This window comes from Chiloscyllium punctatum, chromosome 44 (assembly GCF_047496795.1).
Source record: "Chiloscyllium punctatum isolate Juve2018m chromosome 44, sChiPun1.3, whole genome shotgun sequence".
Taxonomy (NCBI): Eukaryota; Metazoa; Chordata; class Chondrichthyes; order Orectolobiformes; family Hemiscylliidae; genus Chiloscyllium; species Chiloscyllium punctatum.
Genome location: NC_092782.1, coordinates 52,909,627 through 52,933,609, shown reverse-complemented (window position 1 = coordinate 52,933,609; position 23,983 = coordinate 52,909,627). Strand labels below are relative to the sequence as shown.

Genomic DNA, 23,983 nt, shown 5'->3' with positions numbered 1-23,983 from the left:
CCAGCTATCCTAACTTAATCTAGTTCCATTTGCCAGCACCTGGCCGATATACCTCCAAACCCTTCCTATTCATGTACCCATCCAGATGTCTTTTAAATGTTGCAATTGTACCAGCCTCCACCACATCCTCTGACAGCTCATTCCATACTCGCACCATGCTCTGTGTGAAAAAGTTACCCCTTAGATCCCTTTATATCTTTCCCCTCTCACCCTAAAAAATTGAGATATTTATAGCAATTTCCAGTCTTTTAGAGTCTTCAGAGATTTTGGAAATAGCATCTCAGAAAACAGTTGTGAAAACAAGAAAGTGAGTCCATTACAGTGTACTTTTAAAACCTGACCTCTATGTGGTTTACTGCAATTGTTGAAGGGTAACTAGCCTTTTCAGATGACAAGCTGCAGTTTCGTTGCTACACAGTATGGTAATATTTTCTTTTTTGTTTTCTTCAGCAGAAACCTTTCGTACTGTGTCCCCCACCTCCAGCCAGTTCAGACAGGAAACCTTTCCAATCTTGCAGCAGGCATACTTGGATTCATCATCAGGGACTTACTTTCAGTACAACCAAGTGACACTAGTGAATAATGCACAACTTCTAGATCAGGTAGTATTGTATTCAAAGCAAACACAGAATGTAACAGAGACATTTGCCTTAATGTGGATACCATCAATAATCACCCAGGATTTTCTTAGTTGTCGTTCACTATCTTAGTTTTCCTTGTAATTGGTTTAAAAGCAGAAACTGCTGGGGAAATGCAGAGGTCTAGCACAATCTGTGAAGAGAAAGTTCATATTGTGAATCCCATACAACTGTAGAACATGCAGTTATATAGACATAATAGACAGCGATTAGGAGGAATTTCTTTGAGGGTAGTGAATCTGTGAATTCTTTACTGCAGAGGGCTATCAAGATTGGGTTGTTAAGTCAATTCAAGGCTGAGGCAGACCGATTTTGAATTAGTAAGGGAATTGAGAGCTGTGGGGAAAAGGCAGGAAAGTGGAGTTGAAGATTATCAGATTAGCCACAATTTTATTGAATGGTGGAGCAGACTTGATGGGCTGAATGGCCTTCTGCTCCTATGTTTTTTGTTCTTACATTATAGTACTATACTATAGTAATAATGTTACATCAATAGTTACAGTATAGTATTAGAATATATACAGTTAATTTATCGTTGTCCTGCTTCTAAGATTGTCGGCTTGACACAAGGGAAATGGACCAGGGATCGGCCTCTTGTCTCTTAAATACAATGGCAGCTGATCACTTACCTCAACTTCACTTTAGCTTCAGGTTTGAATATTTATAGGTCTAGATTTTAAATATATCAAAGACTGAGCATTTGCATCCCTCCACAGTGGAAAATTGCAAGGATTTGCAACACTGAGTTGCAACAACTTTCTTCTCAGCACAGTGCTCAGTGGCTGACTGACCCCTTTATACTGAGCCAATAACCCTCTTGTTTTATACCCTCCAGCCAGGGACACATGCTCCTGGGCACTTTGCTTCTTGAAAGGTTAAAGGTAAAGGAGCCACACTGCTAGCGGACAACAAGGCTGCTCTTTGGTTAGAGAGAGATACAGCACAAAAACTGACCCTTCGGTCCAACTCCTCCATCCCAACCAGGTTTCCCAAACTAAACTAGTCTTACTTGCCTGTGTTTGGCCCATATCCCTCTAAACATTTCCTATTCTTGTTGATATTTAACCTGAGGGTGACCACACCTCAGGTGAGGGGAGATGTTGGGAAGGACAGTCCTTCATAATAATCTCAGATAGTGTAGGAATTGAGGTAAAAACAATGACTGCAGATGCTGGAAACCAGATTCTAGATCAGAGTGGTGCTGGAAAAGCACAGCAGTTCAGGCAGCATCCAAGGAGCAGGAAAATCAACGTTTCAGGCAAAAGCCCTTCATCAGGAATTGAACCCATGCTATTGGCATCACTCTGCATCATGAGTCAGCTGACCAGCCAATTGAGCCTATTCCCCCTGCAATGTTTCCACCTACCACTACCCCTGCATGCACTCTCTTTATTCCACTCCCCCTGCAACCTCTCCTCCTCTCTCCCACCCATCCCTGCAGACTCCCTTTTTATCCTAAAACCTCCTACTCCCCCATACCCTCTCCCTGACCCCTGCACCATCTCCTCCTCTCTCCCACTCCACCTGCAGCCTCCCTCTTTTGATCCTACTCCCCCGTACCCTCTCTTCCTGAACCCTGCACCTCTCCCCCTCTCTTTCCCATTTGCCTTGAAATCTCTCTCCTTCTCTCCCACTCTCCTTGCAGCCTCTCCGTCTCTCTCCCATCTCCCTCAGGTGCCTCCTAATCACCCCCTGGGTTTCCCATCACTCCCAGACTTAAAGGATGCTGGATTTAGTACAGGCATTACTCACCCCCGCAATATATGTGCTGATGATGATATCACCACATGATTGGTGCACGTGCAGAGGCTCCTGCAGTCTGTCCTCTTGTGGTCAGGTGACACTATGAGTTACATGTGTGGCAGCCATATTGTGATCTGGATCATCTCTGCATTATTGTCTATCCTAAAATTGCTCTTGAGAAGCTGAGGGTGAGCTGCCTTCTCAAACTCGGGTTGTAGGGTCAACTGCATAGCTGTTATGGGAGTTAGTTCCAAGATTTTGTTCCAGTGACAGTGAAGGAACACCAATATAGCTTTTAGATTAGATTCCTTACAGTATAGAAACAGGCCCTTTGGACCAACAAGTCCATACCAACCCTTCAAAGAGTAGCTCACACAGACCCATTTCCCTAACCTATGTTTACCCCTGACTAATGCACCTAACACTATGGGCAATTTAGCGTAGCCAATTCACCTGACCTGCACATCTTTGGATAATGGGAGGAAACTGGAGCACCTGGAGAAAACCCACACAGACACGGGGGAATACGTGCAAACTCCAAACAGACAGTTGCCAGAGGTGGGAATCGAACCAGAATGTGAGGCAGCAGTGCTAACCACTGAGCCACCATACTGCCCCATTTCCAATTCAAGATGATAAAATTAGTGGTTTTCCATCTCATCTGCTCCCTTGACTGTCTAGGTTGTGAGGTTTATGGGTTTAGAATGTGTCATTGAATACCGTTTAGTGATTTGCTGTAATATGTGCTGTATATGGTACACACTGCTGCAGTTGTGTTGATGGTGGAGGGAGTGAATAATTAGGGTGGTAGGTGTGAGGGCTGATTTGCTTAGGATGGTTTTGAATTGTTGGAGCTGCAATCATACAGACAATGGAGACTTCCATCTCAGTCCTGACTTGTACCTTCATGGATGGTGTGGGGCCAGTCTGGGGTTGAGTTGCGTGATCTAGTTTCAATTCAAATATTCTAACATTTGAGTTTAGATTCAGAAGACTCAATCAACATTCTTCATTTGGGTTAATTCAGGAAATACACAATTGTTCGACCTATTCTTACTGGTTATAGGATGCTGAGCTATTTTTGCACCTTTTGTGCAAAAGCCCTCTGTCTTTGTATGGGCACATTTAATGTAGAACTGTCTTCGTTTGCTGCCAATTGCAAAATCTGGCCCAAGACCTATTTAGCATGTGATTCTGCCTTCTGCTTCATGTGGTTTATCAAACCCATGTTGGTTTCTTTTGTAATTTGGAGTTATGTATTCATTGCAGTACGATGCTTGTCGGTTGGATCTAGAGGTGAAAGGTTATAACCAGGATGAACTTGCTGAGTCCTTCGCTTTCTTACTGTTCGAAACAGAAGATCAGGTAAGAATAGAAAGTGAAATTAGGGGAACTTAGTGGAAATATTTTGAAGTTGTATTACATTAAAGACATTTCTCTGTACTTGTGAAAATACTGAGGGTCAGGAGGTTCGTTGTTGAAACAAGTCACTATCTTGGCCTAATTAGATAGACTAACTAGTCTAGAACAAAATCGGTTGGCCTCATAAACTGGGACAATAAATTTAATCCAAACTGAGAACATTGTTACATCTAACACAGTTTTGATTATCTAATACAAGCTATATTTTTAGCTTCGCAAATGTATATTATTGAGATGGTCTGGGAAAGGGGGGGGGTGGAGGGATTTCTAGACCCAGCCCTTGGAAGAACAGCTGTTACATATTACAAGTAATGTCTTAGTGTTTGGTCAGACTTAATTACTATAACAATTTTGATGTTGGTTTCTCCTTCTGTCAGTGTTTCTCGATGTTTGCTTTATTGTTGTAGGCAAAAGCTGTCTGTGAAGAAGGATTGAAGGTTGGGAGCAGTGACATTACAACTCTAGGAGATCCACTGAAGGGTAAATTTTCTTTTGTATCTATGTATAGCATATAAACCAACACACAAACATTGAGTGGATTATGATGCTTGTTTTAATCCACAAAGTAAATATACTTGCTGCTGATGAGTCAGTCGGCCTCCTTTTAGATAATTTTAGTGTTGTGGATTTGTTTTAAAAAATTTGTTTTAAAACGTTATTCAAAAACTTTTTTTGGCATTTGATTTGTACTGCAATTTGATACTTCCTTAGCTATAGAGTTAAGGTTTGCACAAGCATAATAGATTTGTTTAATTATTAACCTTGTTCCTGAAACCTTACCAGTGCCACTAATGCAATATATTCTGCTCTGCAAATGTGTCAATGCATACTTCAGTTGGGTGTATCAGCTGGTAAATAAATCATTAATTTAAAAAAAAGTTGTGCACTGCTTATGCATCCAATGGACATGATGTTCAGAATTCCATATTTTTTTGAGCAGATGGAATGTTTAGTTACAGAGCTACTCTGTTGGATATCCCCAAGAAAGGTATCTACAATTTGACATAGGGCACCCTTCAGATTATTCCTGCAAATTTTGGACATGTAGTTTAAATGTCTCAAGCTGGAAATGCCAGAACATATGTCTTTCTACTTTTAGCTGCCCCTCCCTCCTTGGGCTCTCCAGGATATGCTCTACCAGGATATGATGTGATCTGCCTTCATGACTGGAAGCTCCTCCCTTTTGAGATAAAAGCACAGAGACTTCATTTCAGAAGTAGTTTTCAAGTAACCAGTGCAAATTAATCACAAAGTGCTGGGGAATGGCATTGCCATTTCATAACCTGGAATGAGACTGTGAAGGGGAGAGTTCTGCAAAGTCACATGTGCAGCTGAAGAACTGCTTGCGAAAGAGGATAGGTTAGTTAAGTGGAGCGATGGCATTGTAGCTTTATCATTGAATCGCAAGTGAGAGTGAAGAACTGCCCCTGGAGCATGGGTCAAACTTCTATGTTACATTTGCATCCTGAACTGGGGACTGAAAGGTCAGCTTTGGAATTTCCTTGTTCCCCCTACAGAAATGGAGAGAAAATGACTGACTCGAGTTCCTGCTGTATGGATTTGTTGGGTGCATAGCTGTGAGAGTGGACAGGACAGTAGTCAACCATACCAGCCGTAGACAGAATGGTTCAAACTAGAGAGCGCCATATTAGTTTACATCCAGTAACTGGCTCCAACTTGCATTATTTAGAAATAAGGTTCATTGTTTCATTCCCTTGTATCCCAGTCATGGTTGTGCATAGACCACTGGATTCAGTGAATAAATAATCTTTTGGTTTTGCTCTGCCATATACTGCAACTGGTTTAAACTTTCATGAATTTGCTTGCAGATTAGGTTATTGGCCAACACCATGTTTTGTTTTCCAGTGGATTCTTTCTAAGGAATCTCTTGAGAGGAAGCTAGATATTTCAATCTCTTAATATCCCAGAGTTTTAAGTGGCTTGTTGATTGATGTTAGACTTAACGTGGTGTCAGTTTTCATTGAGATTTGACTAATGGCGAAGCTGTCTCCAGTGCTGTAAAGTGCAGAGTTGAATGTGTCTATTATTTGTGGGGTTTTTTTCACAACCTTGTCGTTGTCGCAAACTTTTCTTCACCCTGATGATGGAAATGGATGCCATAGTTTGGACAGTTGTGCACCCTGATCTCTCAATGATAAGTGAGATGCAGTAACATCCTGAGAAATCAATTAGAAACTTACTAAGGAGCACACGAGAAATGGTGCAGAAAGTAGCCAACTTTGGGACAGAAATAATAAAACTGAGCAAAATGCCTGTAATGAACTAATGGTCAAAAACAAGTCAAATCTTGTACCTGAACAAATTGACAGGGTGGAAATAACAAGCTGGCCCATCCAAACACCCTCCAGCGCTCTTATGATGAAACGTGTATCATGACTGGATGTGTCGCATCCCGTTCTCTCCAAACATGTAAATAAACAAGGGATGAGGTAAAACCCCTTGGCCAATAAATGAGAAAGGAGAGCGTCCCAGGAAAATACCTTACTGACTTGGTTATGGAAACCAGACTTGGAGGCCGTGCAGACCAAGAGCTGGCTCTCTTTGAGCTCCTGAGCCCCGTCATTGGGTTCAAATGAGGGTCTGGAGCCCGTCCTGTGTGGGGAAAGTCGCACATTGGGACTTTCCCAGAATATCCTCAAGGTCTAATTAAAGATGGTGTTTGGCCTCTCAAAGCCCGAGTGAGAAAGCAGTGACAGGGAATAATGGAAAACTGAGTGAAGGGGGGCATACACCAAAATGTAACCTTCCTCACCCATCCGTGAAATAATCGTGGTCTGTACCACGGGAATTTGCTGCGGGGCTGGGTAGAGCCAGGGAACCAGTGGCCAATACCATGAGCCAGGGAGCCAGTGGCCAATACTGGCCTGCTCCCTTCCTGTAGGGGCTCAAACCATGGCACATGTGTCGGCTCTGAGGACATGACCAAATGATATGATGCGATCTCTGACCCAGTCAGGATCTGACCCAGTTCCCTCTTGATGGTAATGCAGAGAGTCAGCACCCAGACCATCAGTTGGACAACTTCAGCACAAGGCATCTCACATTGAAACTCTCAATAAATCATTAAAGCCCAAAGAACTGCAGAGGCCAAGGCTGGATGAAGAATGTAGAGGTGGAGTTTGAAGCAGTCAGTTCTATTCCTTGAATTTTATTTGATATCTAGACACATCATGACTATGAAAGTCTTTTTAACAGTGAGGATTGAAGTTGAAGAGTTGTTGGAAGTGTCAGTGCAGACTGAAAATGCTGAACACTTTGATGGCTTTGTATTGGAGGTATGGAGTCCGTTTGGTGATCAGAAATGAAAGGAACTCATTCACACAATCCTCCACTTGTCCAAAGCTGTTCGTGAAGCCGAGCTGAAAGCTGTGTTGGTGATTCCCTCAACCATCTCTGCAGGACCAACCAGCCTGGAATGTTTGGGAAGCAGGAGTTTTGAGGAATTGGCCAATGTTGTGGATGGATTCAGCCTCATGACATACAGCCGTTGGAATGCACATTGACCTGGCTTCAATTCCCCCAGACCCTGGATTCAAGCCTGTGTTCAGAAGTTGGATCCAGATGCAATATGGAGAAATAGGGTTCTCTTGGGACTGGATTTCTACTGAATGGGTTAAGTTATCCTTCGAGGAACAGCAGGGCCCATTGTAGGACACAGATATATCAAGACTCTGAAACACTATTAGACACCGCTGCTATGGGATGAACAAATTACTGAGCATTACTTTGATTAAAAGAGGCACCAGGGTGGGAAACATATTGTGTTTTACCCAGTGTTAAAGTCTGTTCCAGGCACTATTAAAATTGGCAAAAGAGTTGGGCACAGGGTTATGTATCTAGGAACTAGGCCAGGAACTGGACTTTTTCTATGGCTTGCTGTAAACAGGTCATTGAGCCCCATGACGATATGCCATTGTCTGTTTTGTTTCTGAATGAACACCAGCCTTTAGGTGTTTCAGAGGCTCAGTTGTCTTGGAAATGGAAAGTTTTCCAACATCTAGTCTGAGTATAGTTTAACATCTGATCTCCTCGGCCTCCCTGTATTACACAATGTTAATCTTGTGGGGGGGCAATTTCAAAGTTTTAAGTACTAACTTGTGGGCTTTCGTGAAGGGTGTAGAGTTTTATCATTTACTGCAGTTTTCAAATATCTTCACCTTTTCTTCTTGTCCAACAGGAGTTTATCTTTGTAAATATTCAGACTTCCTTCATCCCAAGCCATGGTACCATGGAAAGTGTGGCTTTATTGTAATTTTTAAAATAATTAAGGTAAGGGAAAAGAAAGCATTATGATTGTATTCTACCTGGTTACACTCTTGTTAATCAAAAGGGGTTATCGCTTTGAAGTTCTGTAACCTAATAAAATTAAAACTTTTGCTTTTCATTTGCTTGCTATAAAAAATAAATCTCCTCTGCTGCTGCTGCTATGGAGAGTGGTGCTACACTATCTCATGTCATATGTTGGCCTGTTTATCACTGAGTCGACTTACAGCATTTAGCCCATACAATATCATGCACAAAGCCAGAGAGTTCAAGAAATTATACTTTTGTTTGACTTGCTAACATAATAGGATGAGGTTCCCTTCTGACTTAAACTTCACCAGCTGTCTTTTGTTCCTTTAATGTTGCCCCTCAGTGAGATTGTGTGTCATATGTAACAGATGCTTCCTTGTTGGCTCTACCCTTCTGGATATACTGATCAAGATTGGCTACAGTTCTTGCAATCACAACTGTAACATGAAGCTGCCTTGCTTAGTGCTGTTCTGTGGATGATTCATTGCAATCCACACAAGATCCATTACCTCATTTCCTCAGCTATTTCTTACAGTTTAAAGAAAATCTTTTCTTTTCCTGCTTGCACTCAAATGTTTCAAATTTTGCTCAATGCATCCTGTGTTCGTAGTACACAATGCTGTCATATTCAAGCACCCCATCTTTCAAATTGCTATCTGAAAAACTGTAGGTTAGTTTAAGAAACACTGCCTCGTGGAGTGGGACTGGTCGGAAGTTGGGGTGGAATGATGTAGTTGTGTTATTAGTCAGATCGTGTATCAGTTTTATTGCAAGTTATATTGCAATTCAGTCTTTACGCTAGAATAAAATACCATGCTCAAAATACAAAATAATCTTGGTATTTGTTTGCTTGATTGATTGGAGATTAGAGTAAAGTTTGATGATATTTACTCATGGATTTTGCCTGTGTTTCCTCAGTCCTCTTGCACAATAATTAACGACATTAATCATGTCGCCTCTATTTGAGGGATTACATTTAGTAACATTAAAAACTACCTTCTACTTTTCTTTCTACGTGTTCTTATTTGAGAGTGATGCCAATGCTGTTTTGTTGGTTTGACAGGGTAGAGTGAAGTCTATGATTGAAAATTACACAGCGGATTTGACTGAGCCATCTGTTGGTTACAACTGCCATGTTTCTATAAACAGTGATACGGTCTCTTCCATAACAAGCCATTTTCAAGCTTTTGAGCTGACCCAGGTGAAGTACTTCTTTCAAATTTGTGCAATCTAATTTTGGCTAACAGATGTTAGTCCCACTTGAGTCACTTTTTGGTTCCTGCTGAGTTGAGAGTTTGATTTTAGAAATTTTCTTTCATGGGATGAAGGCATTGATACCAGCTCCTAATTTCCCTTAAACTGAATGGCTTGCCTGTCCATTTACAAGGGCAGTGCAATTGTACCAGCCTCCACCACTTCCTCTGGCAGCTCTTCCATGCCCATACCACCCTCTATATTGTTCAGGTTGTAAATTTGCTCACTGTGCTGGTGGGTTTATTCTCAGACGTTTAGTCACCCATGCAAGGTAACATCATCAGTGAGCCTCCAGTAAAGCATTGGTGTTCTGTCCCGCTTGCTATTTATCGGTCTCGGTTTATTGTGGTGGGTGATATCATTTCCGGTTCTGTTTCTGAGTGGTTGGTAAATGGGGTCCAAATCTATATGTTGGCTAATGAAATTCTGGTTTGGTTGCCAGGCCTGGAGGAATTTCCATGCGTGTTTTTGTTTAGCCTGTCCCAGGATGGATGTGTTGTCCCAGTCAAACTGGTGTCCCTTTTTGTCTGTGTGTGTGGATACCAGTGATAGTTGGTCATGTCTTTTGGTGGCTAGCTGGTGCTCATGTATCCTGGTGGCTAGTTCCCTGTCCATCTGTCCAATGTAATGTTTGTTGCAGTCCATGCAGAGTATTTTGTAAATGATGTTCGTTCTGCTGGTTGTTGGTACGGGGTCCTTTAAATTCATCAGGAGCTGTTTCAGTGTGGTGGTAGGTTTGTGGGCTACCATGATGCTTAGGGGCTGGAGTAGTCTGGACATTATCTTTGAAATGGTTTTGATGTATGACAGGGTGGCTAGTGTGTCTGGGTTGGTTGTGTCTGCCTGTTTAGATCTGTTGTGTACGAATTGGCGGACTGTGCTTATCGGGTGCCTGTTGTTCCTGAATACATTGTATAGGTGTTTTTCCTCGGCTGCTCGTGGTTCCTGGGTGCTGTAGTATGTTGTGGCACATTTAAATCATGTTCTGATGCAGCTCTGTGTGTGTTGGGATGGTTGCTCCTGTAGTTGAGTATCTGTCGGTGTGTGTGGCTTTCCTGTAAACGCTGGTCTGTCACCCTCCATTGGCTTTTTGTTCGACCGTGACATCTAGGAAGGGAAGATGGTTATTGTCCTCTTCCTCTTTGGTGAATTTTATACCAGTAAGGATGGTGTTTATGTGTTTGTGGGTTTCTTATAATTTGTTGAATTCCGTGATGAGAAAGGTGTCATCCACCTAGCAGACCTAAAGTTTGGGCTGGGTCCTAGGAAGGGCTGTTCGTTCTAACTCTGCATCACTGCTTCTGCTAAGAGTCCTGATATAGGTGATTCCACATGCATCTGTTGACTTGTTCGTAGGTCTTGTCACTGAAGGTGAAGTGCGTAGTGAGGCACAGGTCTAGTAGTTTGAGAGTGCTGTCCTTGTTGATAGAATTGGTACTGTCAGGTGTTTGTATCCCTGGCTCGTCTAGTGGTGAGGCTGGTGTTTCTTTGGCTAGAGTGATGTTTATTGATGTGAATAGGGCCATCACATCAAAGGAAACCGTGACCTCATTGTCCTTTTACTTTGGTGTCTTTGATAGTAAGGAATTCCTGGGTTGAGTGGTTTGCGTCTTCTACTAAGTGTTTCAGTTTCAGTGATGATGACCAGACTATTCCAGCCCCTAAGCATCATGGTAGCCCACAGACCTACCACCACACTGAAACAGCTCCTGATGAATTTAAAGGGCCCTATATCAACAACCAGCAGAATGAACATCATTTACAAAATATCCAGGAAGCACTGCAATGAACATTACATTGGACAGATGGACAGTAAACTAGCCACCAGGATACATGAGTACCAGCTAGCCACCAAAAGACATGACCAACTTTCACTGGTATCCATACGCACAGACAAAGAGGGACACCAGTTCGACAGGGACAATACATCCATCCTGGGACAGGCTAAACAACGACACACACAGGAATTCCTAGAAGCCTGGTGTTCAAACCTGAACTCCATTAACAAGCATAAAGATTTGGACCCCATTTACCACCCACTCAGAAACAGAACCGGAAATGATATCACCCACCACAACAAACAGACAGATAATAGCAAGTGGGACAGAACACCAGCAGTTCATTGGAGGCTCAACTGATGATGTTACCGAGCAGGGTGACAGAACATCTGAGAACAAACCTACCAGCTCAGCTAGCAAACCTACAACCGGATCCACCACCTGAGTTACAAATCTTCTGCAAAATCTCAAACAATAATTGTTGATAGTGTCATGATCACCATTTACTGAGACCAGCTTTATATTGTAGATTGTATGAATGGAATTTAAATTCTACTAATGTTACTTAGAGTCATAGAGATGTACAGCATGGAAACAGACCCTTTGGTCCAACCCGTCCATGCCGACCAGATATCCCAACCCAATCTAGTCCCACCTGACAGCACCCTGCCCATATCCCTCCAAACCCTTCCTATTCATATACCCATCCAAATGCCTCTTAAATGTTGCAATTCTACCAGCCTCCACCACTTCCTCTGGCAGCTCATTTCATACACGTACTACCCTCTGTGTGAAAAAGTTGCCCCTTAGGTCTCTTTTATATCTTTCCCCTCTCACCCTAAACCTCTGCCCTCTAGTTCTAGACTCCCCGACCCCAGAGAAAAGACTTTGCCTATTTATCCTATCCATGCCCCTCATAATTTTGTAAACCTCTATAAGATCACCTCTCAGCCTCCGCTCCAGGGAAAACAGCCCCAGCTTGTTCAGCCTATCCCTGTAGCTCAGATCCTCCAACCCTGGCAACATCCTTGTAAATCTTTTCTGAACCCTTTCAAGTTTCACAACATCTTTCCGATAGGAAGGAGACCAGAATTGCACGGAATATTCCAACAGTGGCCTAACCAATGTCCTGTACAGCCGCAACATGACCTCCCAACTCCTGTACTCAATACTCTGACCAATAAAGGAAAGCGTACCAAATGCCGCCTTCACTATCCTATCTACCTGCGACTCCACTTTCAACCTTACAATTAAGTGTATAAGTCCTGCTAAGATTTGCTTTCCCAAAATGCAGCACCTCACATTTATCTGAATTAAATTCCATCTGCCACTTCTCAGCCCATTGGCCCATCTGGTCCAGATCCTGTTGTAATCTGAGGTTACCCTCTTTGCTGTCCACTACACCTCCAATTTTGGTGTCATCTGCAAACTTACTAACTGTACCTCTTATGCTCGCATCCTTTACGTAAATGACAAATAGTAGAGGACCCATCACCGATCTTTGTGGCACTCCACTGGTCACAGGCCTCCAGTCTGAAAAACAACCCTCCACCACCACCCTCTGTCTTCTAACTTTGAGCCAGTTCTGTATCCAAATGGCTAGTTCTCCCTGTATTCCATGAGATCTAATCGGTCTCCCATGGGGAACCTTGTCGAACGCCTGACTGAAATCCATATAGATCACATATACTGCTCTTACCTCATCAATCAACTTTGTTACTTCTTCAAAAAACTCAATCAAGTTTGTGAGACATGATTTCCCACACACAAAGCCATGTTGACTATCCCTAATCAGTCCTTGCCTTTCCAAATACATGTACATCCTGTCCCTCAGGATTCCCTCCAACAACTTGCCCACCACCAAGGTCAGGCTCACTGGTCTATAGTTCCCTGGCCTGTCCTTACCATCTTTCGTAAACAGTGGCACTACGTTTGCCAACCTCCAGTCTTCCAGCACCTCACTGTGTCTATCGATGATACAAATATCTCAGCAAGAGGCCCAGCAATAATTTCTTTAGCTTCCCACAGAGTTCTCGGGTACACCTGATCAGGTCCTGGGGATTTATCCACTTCTAACCGTTTCAAGACATCCAGCACTTCCTCCTCTGTAATCTGGACATTTTGCAAGATGTCACCATCTATTTCCCTACAGTCTATATCTTCCATATCCTATTCCACCGTAAATACTGATGCAAAATATTCATTTAGTATCTCCCCGATTTTCTGTGGCTCCACACAAAGGCCGCCTTGCTGATCTTTGAGGGGCCCTATTCTCTCCCTTGTTACCCTTTTGTCCTTAATATATTTGTAAAAACCCTTTGGATTCTCCTTAAGTCTATTTGCCAAAGCTATCTCATGTCCCCGTTTTGCCCTCCTGATTTCCCTTGTAAGTATACTCCTACTGTCTTTATACACTTCTAAGGATTCACTCTATCTATCCTGTCTATACCTGACATATGCTTTCTTCTTTTTCTTAACCAAACCCTCAATTTCTTTAGTCATCCAGCATTCCCTATACCTACCAGCCTTCCCTTTCACCCTGACAGGAATATACTTTCTCTAGATCCTTGTTATCTCATTTCTGAAGGCTTCCCATTTTCCAGCCGTCCCTTTACCTGTGAACATCTGCCTCCAATCGGCTTTCAAAAGCTCTTGCCTAATACCGTCAAAATTGGCCTTTCTCCAATTTTTAGAACTTCACCTTTTAGATCTGGTTTATCCTTTTCCATCATTATTTTAAAACGAATAGAATTATGGTCGCTGGCCCCAAAGTGCTCCCCCACTGACACCTCAGTCACCTGCCCTGCCTTATTTCCCAAGAGTAGGTCTAGTTTTGCACCTTCTCTAGTAGGTACATCCACATACTGAATCAGAAAATTGTCTTGTACACACTTAAGTAATTCCTCTCCATCTAAACCTTTAACACCGTGGCAGTCCCAGTCTATGTTTGAACCCATGATCCCTGTGAAATGGGTTGTAGCATCAACCCCTTTTTGGGACTCTTCCAGATCAAGAGTATTCCTCAGATGATCATTCTCGCTTCAGATTGACAAGGGCAGGCCTTGTAGCTGTTGGAATGGTTTGAAGAGTTGAATTTACTCACCTTGAAGGAAAGGCACCAGTTGAGGCCATTACTGCCCTCCAGAGAGCCTTTGTACTTCATTTCAGCTGGATTGTCACAACCTGGATATTAGCAACCTAACCATGTTCTTCAACAATTGTCCATCCCATCTCCACTGGAGAGCGTACAGATATAGGTTCTTGAGTTTAGATACAGAAGGCTAAGTGACACAATATATTTTCTGAACAATATAAATGTTTATTAGTAAACTGAACAGTTTGATGAGAATGTCAATCACAATGTTAAAGGTTCTCGAGAAAGAATATGTAAACCTGTTTCTGATAAAGAAGCCCAAGCCTCAATGGTCTGGATATTCCGATGACAAGACAGTCATTGAAGCAGCACAGACTGGAGCTGTGTAATGGGACCCCGTGGAAATAGATACAGCAGACGCCATTGGAATTGCCGTAGATGGATAACCCCTGCATCTGGTGCCCTTTGAAAAGAAAACCTATAATGTTGCCACCACCACAGCCTTGAACTCACAGAACCTGAACCCTGCTGGCCCCAGTATCAACTCTATTGCCTCTCCCCTCCCACATCCACTCCCACATTCTTCTAAGTGAACATAGAACATTACAGCGCAGCAGAGGTCCTAAATGTTGCGCCGACCTCTGGAACTAATCTGATGCCCGTCTATCTCACCTATTCTATTTTCATCCATATGTCTATCCAATGACCATATAAATGCCCTTAAAGTTTACGAGTCTACTACTGTTGCAGACAGGCCGTTCCATGCCCCTACTACTCTCAGTAAAGAAACTACCTCTGATATTTGCCCGATATCTATCACCCCTCAATTTAAAGCTATGTCCCCTCATGCTAGCCATCACATCCAAGGGAGAAGGCTGCACTGTCTATGCAATCTAACCCTCTGATTATCTTAGATGAGTCAATTAAGTCACCTCTCAACCTTCTTCTCTCTAACAGAAATAGCCTTAAGTCTCTCAGCCTTTCCTTATAAGACCTTCCCTCCATACCAGGCAAATCTCTTCTGAACCTTTTCCAAAGCTTCCACATCCTTCCTATAATGCAGTGACCAGGACTGTATGTAGTACTCCCAAGTGTGGCTGCACCAGAGTTGTGTACATCTGCAGCATGACCTTGTGGCTCTGAAACTCAATCCCTCTACCAATAAAAGCTAACACACCTTGTGCCTCCTTAACAACCCTATCAACCTGAGTGGCAACTTTCAGGGATCTATGTACATGGACATTGAGATCTCTCTACTCACTGACACTACCAAGAATCCTACCATTAGCCCAGTACTCTTTACTTCTGTTGCTCCTTCCAAAGTGAATCACCTCACACTTTTCGGTATTAAATCCCATTTGCTACCACTCTGCCCAGCTCTGCAGTTTATCTATGTCCCTCTGTAACCTGCAACATCCTTCGGCACTATCCACAACTCCACTGACTTTATTGCCATCTGCAAATTTACTAACCCATCCTTCTATGCCCTCATCTCGGTCATTTATAAAAATGACAAACAGAAGTGGCGCCAAGACAAATCTTTGCATACACCGTGAGTAACTGAACTCAGGATGAACATTTCCAATTAACAACCACCCTCTTCTTCTTTCTACTAGCTAATTTCTGATCCAAACCGCTAAATCACCCACAATCCTATGCCTGCGTATTTTGTGCAATAGCCTACAGAGGGGAACCTTATCAAGCACCTTACAGAAATGCTCCAACTCTGTGCTGGAGGTTATTGTGGTTAGCGTGGGCGTTAAGGGAATAGATCTGGCACCTATACCCTTAACAGCCACGCTAACCACACACTTTCCTTACACAGGAATTGTAAAGTGTCTGACTGTGCTGCTGAATATGTAAACCTTCGAACACATCACACTGACTGCTGTAAAAGGGTTTACAGGTTTGACTGCCCACAACTGTCCTGCAGTAAGGGAGAACTGTATTGATTTCAGCTACACTGCATTTCTGAAGGAGCCAGGCTCAGTTTTCCCCACTAAAAACACAAAGTTTTGTACTAATGTAAAACAAAAATGAGTGGAGTGGCAATGCTGCTGTGAGTATCTGGGACACTCAATCCCAAAATGGTTGCTTGTGACCCACACCAGGGGTCCCAACCCTTGATTTCTGAAACCCTGATATAGCTACAAAATATTTCTCAGTTACTGTAGTCTCACAATGCACAAACTGAGGATAATCCTGGTGTCACCTGTTAACTGAATTCAGGAAACTGAGTCCTAAATCTTCAGAGACAATTGTGCAGCAAGGAAATGACCACCATCTAGAGCAGTACAGTGGCTCAATGGTTAGCACTGCTGCCTCACGGCACCAGGGACCTGAAGTGAGATTCCACCCTCGGGCAACTGTCTGTGTGGAGTTTGCAAATTCTCCCTGTGTCTGTGTGGGTTTCCTCTGGGTGTTCCGGTTTCCTCCCACAATCCAAAGATGTGCAGGTTAGACAGATTGGCCATGCTAAATTGCCCATAGTGTCCAGGGATATGCAGGCTAGGTGGATTAACCATGGGAAATTCAGGGTTACAGGGATAGGGTAGGAAGGTTAGTTTGGGTGGGATGCTCTTCAAAGGATCAATGTGGCCTTGATGGGCCGAATGGCCTGCTTCCACACTATAAGGATTCTTTGATCTGGTTCTTTCAATATGCTATTAGTTCGAAGGGTGTTACTAGCATATATGTTCTTGCGTTTCCTACTGGTTTAAGTTTTTTTTTTATGGTATAAATATCGGAATCACATAGTGGATTTTGAGATTCCTTGGATTTATTCTCATGGTTAAGGTACTGCTAGTGTCTCCCTGAGGGTTTGCAGTCACTTTCAAGTCTAAGATGGAGTCACGTCGGGAAGAGGTTTCAGAAGCAATGAGCACCAGGTTGTTATTAGCTCCTTACCGAGATGATGTATCCATGATTTCGAAAAGCAAGTTACTATTTTCAGAATGCTACCTGTGGTTGAACACGCAAAACAGTATGCCACTGGATAATGATGTCCTTGTCTACAGAGAGCCCAGGTATGTTTCAGTACCTCAGCCAAGCAGATAAATCTTTCTTTTACATTTTTGATCCCTGAATCATAGGGTTGACATTTTCTGCATGCCCCGGTCCCCCTCATCTGACTCGGTTATATTTTAGTTTTCCTAGCTTGCGATCAATATTTCTGTTTTGTTCCTGCAGAGTCTTTGTTGTTACTTTGATATATGTGTTCTGTTGCTGACCAGTTTGATTTCTCTTTGTTCCAGTATTATTTGTATGAGTTTGGACACTGTGATGTTCTCCAGCGCCCTCGACAGATTTATCCTTATGCTATTGTAGCATTTCAGTACTCTGACAGCAAGTACATCATGGCAGACTCAGCAAAGACTGAGTTGTAAGTTGCTTTCCTGACCCTTCACAGTAATGCCATTTTTGTTTTACCATGTATTGATGATTGTCAAAACTTATCTGATGGCATCTAATTGTTTTGTTTCTCACTTTTCTCCTGCACAGACTTATTCCTGAAATTCAAGGTAAAATGTTTTTCCTTTAAACTCCACTTGGGGATAAAGTTTGTTGTGTTTCTTCATTTTGGAAGTGCAATACATAAAAATAAAATGTTTTGATGTACGGTTATAATATATTTAATTAGGGAATCAAGGATTCTTGGGGAGACGGTTAGGAAACTGGAGTTGTGGATGATAAGATCAGCCATTATCAGATCTAATTGAAAAGCCAAATGGCCTTCTCTGCCCCTGTGTCTCATAGAGTCATAGAGTTATACAGCACTGAAATCCTTCAGTCCAACTCATCCATGCCGACCAGATTTCCTAAATAAATCTTAGTCCCATTTGCCTGCATTTGGCCCATATCCCTGTAAACGCTTCCTATTCATATACCCATCCAGATGCCTTTTAAATGTTGTAATTGTACCAGCCTCCACCACTTCCTCTGGCAGCATGTTCCATGTATCATATGGTCAGCACATTATATGACTTTTTTTACTTTTAATTTGAATAACTGAGATCTGGCATGAGAAAGCATGTGTGTGAGATCCATCGGCTCAGAAATACAATGGATTTTTAATATTGTAATACTCCAGTATCATCGTAAATTACATATCAAGGGGTGATGGGAGAGAAAGATCAACTGCTCACTTTTTCTGTTCCTTTTAATTCAGAATGGCTTAATTCAGGCAGATTTAAGGAATTAGGAGAGTGGCAAACTGATTTTAAAAATTAGTTCCAATGGAGGATACAGAGGAGGAGTTAAAGGGAGTCTTGCTGAGCAGGTGGGAGTGTCTGTGGCATTCTGGGGCTCAGAATTGCTCCTGCTCCCATACATTAGGGTGGCACAGTGGTTAGCACTGCTGCCTCACAGCACCAGGGTCCCAGGTTCAATTCCAGCCTTGGGCACCTGTCTGTGTGGAGTTTGCACATTCTCCCCGTGTCTGCATGGGTTTCCTCTGGGTGCTCCCGTTTCCTCCCACAGTCCAAAGATGTGCAGGTCAGGTGAATTGGCCATGCTCAATTGCCCATAGTGTTAGGTGCATTAGTCGGAGGGAAGTGGGTCTGGTTGGGTGACTCTTCGGAGGGTCATTGTGGACTGGTTGGGCCGAAGGGCCTGTTTCCACACTGTAGGGAATCTAATCTAATCAGTTATTGAGAGAGCTGACAAAAATACAGTGGCACCAAAACTTGTAGAAAAATAATAGTATAATAAGATGTGCAGTAATTCTGAGGGACAAAGGAAGCTGCAGGAGGACATGGATGGAAATCGAGAAAGAGGCAGATTGAATTCAGTTCATCTAAATGTAGGGTGGCACCTTGATATTTTCTACAAATCAAAAATAAATTGTTCTACGTTGAATGTGGGAGGTTTGGGTGAGATGAGAGAGTAAATGGATGTGAGAATTCACCTTGACAAGTGCAAAGATATTTGTATTGAAAAAAAAACAAAATTCTGACAGTGAATGAACATTTATTTGTGTTGATTTTGATAAATGCATTTTGAAATGGTGAAGAGATGGGACAGTTTAAAAAAGAAGAGACCATTTTCTGTGGTTGAGGGGTCTCAATGCAATAGTGATTCTTTATCTATAAGACTTAGTGGAAGAAATTTAGAACAGAGAATAGGGGACATAGTTTTAGAATAAAAGTTTGCCTATTTTAGAAGGAAATCCGAGGAATTTCTTGTCTCAGTTGTTAATCTTTGGAATTCTCTATTCCAGGGAGCTGTGGAAGCTGGGTCATTGAATATATTCAAGTCTGAAATCAGACAGGTGTTTAAGCTATAGGGGACTCTAGGGTAATGGGGAACAGGCGGGAAAGTGGAACTGAGACCGTAATCAAGTCAGCCACAATCTCTGTCGGCTTGCGAGGGCTGAATGGTCTACTCCTACTTTGATTTTTCATGTAGAAACATTTTATAGGCAGGGTTGTGGAATGTAGTCTGATGTTGATAATTGAAGTGGAGTTCTTAACTGTTTTGAAGAATAGGCCAGCCAGGTTAAAGGAAAAACAGGGATAACGACACAGTGGGAACAAGCTAGAATTAGAGAATTTCTCATGTATGAGATAAAACCAGTATGCACTTGTTGGACCAAAAAGTCATAGAGATGTACAGCATGGAAACAGTCCCTTCGTTCCAACCCGTCCATGCTGACCAGATATCCCAACCCAATCTAGTCCCACCTGCCAGCACCCGGCCATATCCCTCCAAACCCTTCCTATTCATACCCATCCAAATGCCTTTTAAATGTTGCAATTGTACCAGCCTCCACCATATCCTCTGGCAGCTCATTTCATACACGTACCACCCTCTGCGTAAAAAAGAGTTGCCCCTTAGGTCTCTTTTATATCTTTCCCCTCTCATCCTAAACCTCTGCCCTCTAGTTCTGGACACCCCAACCCCAGGGAAAAGACTTTGCCTATTTATCCTATCAATGCCCCTCATAATTTTGTAAACCTCTATAAGGTCATCCTTCATCATCCGACGCTCCAGGGAAAACAGCCCCAGCCTGTTCAGCCTGTCCCTGTAGCTCAGATCCTCCAACCCTGGCAATATCCTTGTAAATCTTTCCTGAACCCTTTCAAGTTTCACAATATCTTTCCCATAGGAAAGAGACCAGAATTGCACACAATATTCCAACAGTGGCCTAACCAATGTCCTGTACAGCCGCAACATGACCTCCCAACTCCTGTACTCAATACTCTGACCAATAAGGGAAAGCGTACAAAATGCCTTCTTCACTATCCTATCTATCTGCGACTCCACTTTCAAGGAGCTATGAACCTGCACTCCAAGGTCTCTTTGTTCAGCAACACTCCCTAGGACCTTCCCATTAAGTGTATACGTCCTGCTAAGATTTGCTTTCCCAAAATGCAGCACCTCGCATTTATCTGAATTAAACTCCATCGACCAAAGGCCTGTTCCCCCATTATACTTTCAATGTAATCTTTTTATTTTGATTTTAAATATTCTAAGCACTAAATATTTAGCCTGCTGTAGTATATACTTAATTTTAATCATTTCAACTGTTAAATTCTAAAATTAAACATGTGAATTATTGGATGAGACTGTATATCCTTTCCTTGTGTTTTTGTTTCCACCATTCTTTTGGTTATCTGGTCTATTCAAGGAATGTGATACACAAGTGGTTGACCTGTTTATATGAAGCTCTGTTTTACAAGCATCCTTATTGGGTTGAACATTAACAATTTATTTTTTGGCAGTGGAGTACTATCCTTGGAAAGGACAACTCGCCAACAAAGACAAAGTGATCAGTGTAGCTCTGAAATCAAATGGCAGTCCATTGATGCCAGTCGTTTTGTAAGTCTGCACTTTTGATCTTTTATCATTCCCTACCTAAACATCTGCCTCCCTCTCCTTCACGACTGTTTTTAAAACATATCTTTGCCTTAATGTCATCCTACATGGCTTCTACATTTATTTTGTTGTACTCCCGTGAAGTACTTTGGGGTTCTATCACGTTATTATACATTACATAAATGCATGTTATAGTACTTGTCTATCCATTTTGATTCAGTGTTCTATTTAAGGGTGTGGAGCAAACCCTGTTTGTTTTTTAATTGGGAAATTGCTATCAGGATCCATATTGGATATATTACTTGATTCTCATTGCCTCACACTAAATGAAAACCTTTGGCTGTGAGGGACAGGCAAGTTTACCTCTGGGCTCTGGTAGAAGTGGGTGCTGCAGATGCTGAAGATTAGAGCCAAGTTTAGAGTGGTGCTGGAAAAGCACAGCAGATCAGGCAGCATCCGATGAAGGGCTTTTGCCCAAAACATCGATTTTCCTGCTCCTCCTGACCTGCTGTGCTTTTCCAGCACAATTCTAATCCTGACTCTTATCTCTTGGCTTTGCAGAGCCACAGTGTAAATAGTTGCCAAGGAATTGATTGATATTGATGAACTGCTGCTTATAGGGCACCTCCTGAAGTCTTTTATTTTTGTCCCTGGGGTGTCATGTCCTTTCTATTAAATACTTTCCCCTGCTCCACCATTTTATCTAAAAAAATAGTTTTAGGATGCAGGCATTGCTGACAGGGCAGGTACTCATTGCTTATCCCTAATTGCTCTTGAGGGGGGTGATCTCCTTGCTTGAGCTGCTGTAGTCCATCCTGTGTAGGCACATCCACAATGTTTTTGTTTCCTGTCGCAATTTCAAAGAACTGAATGACCTGCAAGGCCATTTTTAAAAATATTCTTTCATCAGATGTGGATGTCACTGGCAATGCCAGAATTTTTGCCCAGCCGTAATTGCATTTGGACTGACTGGTTTGTGAGGTCATTTTAGGAGGGCAGTTAACAGTCATCTTCATTGCTATGGGTCTGGAGTCACATGTAGGCCAGACCAGGTAAGGGTGGCAGAGTTCCTTCCATAATGATACTCGTGCACTAGATGGGAGAGAACAATACTTGATGATCGTGACCAAGAAACTTGAAACTAGGACTGAGACTTGCTTTATATTCCAGAAACATTAATTAAATTTAAATTCCAAACAACTACTGTAGTAGCATTTGAGCCTGTGGCCACAGGGTCTTAGCTGGGGTTTCTGGATTATGATGTTGTGACCATTACATTGTCTTTTCAGGGGCCAGTGCTGTAGATCTGGAACCAGACTCGGACACACATTGATGAACCGGCTGGGAATTTCATGAGGAAATCTGGAATAAAAAGCTAGTCTCTCATAATTAATTGATTTTAACTTTCTCCAGCTGCCGTGGTGGGATATGTTCACCAAAGCATTAGCTCAAGTCTCTGTATATCCACTCTATAGTAACATTATCAGTCGAAAGTAGCTTTACCGGTTTATATTAATGATAACTGTGTATAGTAAATTACTGATTTACAGTAACATTAGCAGACCTATAATAACATTAACAGTACATGGTTACATTACCGGTCTATAATACCGAACAACCCAAATGGCCTCCTTCTTCAAAGACTGCAATTTCCCCTCTGACGTGGTTGACAATGCTGTCCACCGCATCTCCTCCACTTCCCGCTCCTCCGCCCTTGAACCTTGCCCCTCCAATCGCCACCAGGACAGAAGATCATTTCCGCCACCTCCAAACAGACCCCACCACCAGGGATATATTTCCCTCCCCACCCCTATCAGCGTTCTGGAAATACCACTCCCTCTGCGACTCCCTCGTCAGGTCCACCCCCATACCCCTACCCCCCCCCCCCACCAACCCAACCTCCACTCCCGGCACCTTCCCCTGCAACCACAAGAAGTGCAAAACTTGCGCCCAAACCTCCCCCCTCACCTCCCTCCAAGGCCCCAATGGATCCTTCCATATCCGTTGCAAATTCACCTGCACCTCCACACATATCATTTACTGTATCTGCTGCACTCAATGTGGTCTCCTCTACATTGGGGAGACAGGCCGTCTACTTGCGGAACGTTTCAGGGAACACCTCTGGGATACCCGCACCAACCAACCCAACCGCCCCGTGGTTGAACACTTTAACTCCCCCTCCCACTCCGCCAAGGACATGCAGGTCCTTGGCCTCCTCCATCGCCAGACCTTTACCACACGACACCTGGAGGAAGAGCGCCTCAACATCCGCCTAGAAACCCTCCAACCACACGGGATGAATGTAGATTTCTCCAGCTTCCTCATTTCCCCTCCCCCCACCTTATCTCAGTCCCAACCCCCGGATTCAGCACCGCCCTCTTGACCTGCAATCTTCTTCCCGACCTCTCCGCCCCCACCCCCTCTCCAGCCTATCACCCTCACCCTCCCCTCCTTCCACCTATCATATTCCCAGCATCCCTCCCCCAAATTCCCTCCCTCCCTATCCTTTATCTCAGCCCGCTTGGCACACCAGCCTCATTCCTGAAGAAGGGCTTATGCCTGAAACGTCGATTCTCCTGCTCTTCGGATGCTGCCTGGCCTGCTGTGTTTTTCCAGCACCACATTTTTCAACTCTGGTCTCCAGCATCTGCAGTCCACACTTTCTCCCAGTCTATAATAATGTTACCAATTTGTAGTAATATTACAGGTATATTACAGTAACATTACTGGATTGTATTAACAGTGTATGGTAAAATTATCAATCTATAATAACATTACCAGTCTACAGTAGAATTTGCCAGTCAATAGTAAAATTACTAATGTGCTACTTTCTCCTTGGAATTTTCTTGGTCTTTCCAAGAAGCTAAATTCCCAGGGCGGCACAGTGGTTAGCACTGCTGCTTCACAGCGCCTGAGACCCGGGT

At 42.9% G+C, this 23,983-nt stretch overlaps 1 protein-coding gene and 1 pseudogene across 5 annotated transcripts in view; both read left to right on the top strand.

Moving 5' to 3' along the window:
* The window catches only part of LOC140466989 (uncharacterized), a 108,267-nt gene that overhangs the window by 21,190 nt on the left and 63,094 nt on the right, over positions 1-23,983 (top strand). For 3 of the 5 annotated variants that reach the window (XM_072562942.1, XM_072562941.1, XM_072562939.1), the window contains exons 2-9: positions 451-602; positions 3,651-3,746; positions 4,211-4,283; positions 8,002-8,093; positions 9,181-9,318; positions 17,498-17,625; positions 17,745-17,764; positions 20,966-21,062. In XM_072562942.1, the coding sequence (XP_072419043.1) occupies positions 451-602; positions 3,651-3,746; positions 4,211-4,283; positions 8,002-8,093; positions 9,181-9,318; positions 17,498-17,625; positions 17,745-17,764; positions 20,966-21,062 (796 nt within the window). Of the gene's footprint in view, positions 1-450; positions 603-3,650; positions 3,747-4,210; positions 4,284-8,001; positions 8,094-9,180; positions 9,319-17,067; positions 17,270-17,497; positions 17,626-17,744; positions 17,765-20,965; positions 21,063-23,983 lie in introns of those variants that run through there. The other 2 variants (XM_072562940.1, XM_072562943.1) reach the window with 2 other exon arrangements.
* Positions 5,799-7,706, top strand: LOC140466588 (chitinase domain-containing protein 1-like; annotated as a pseudogene).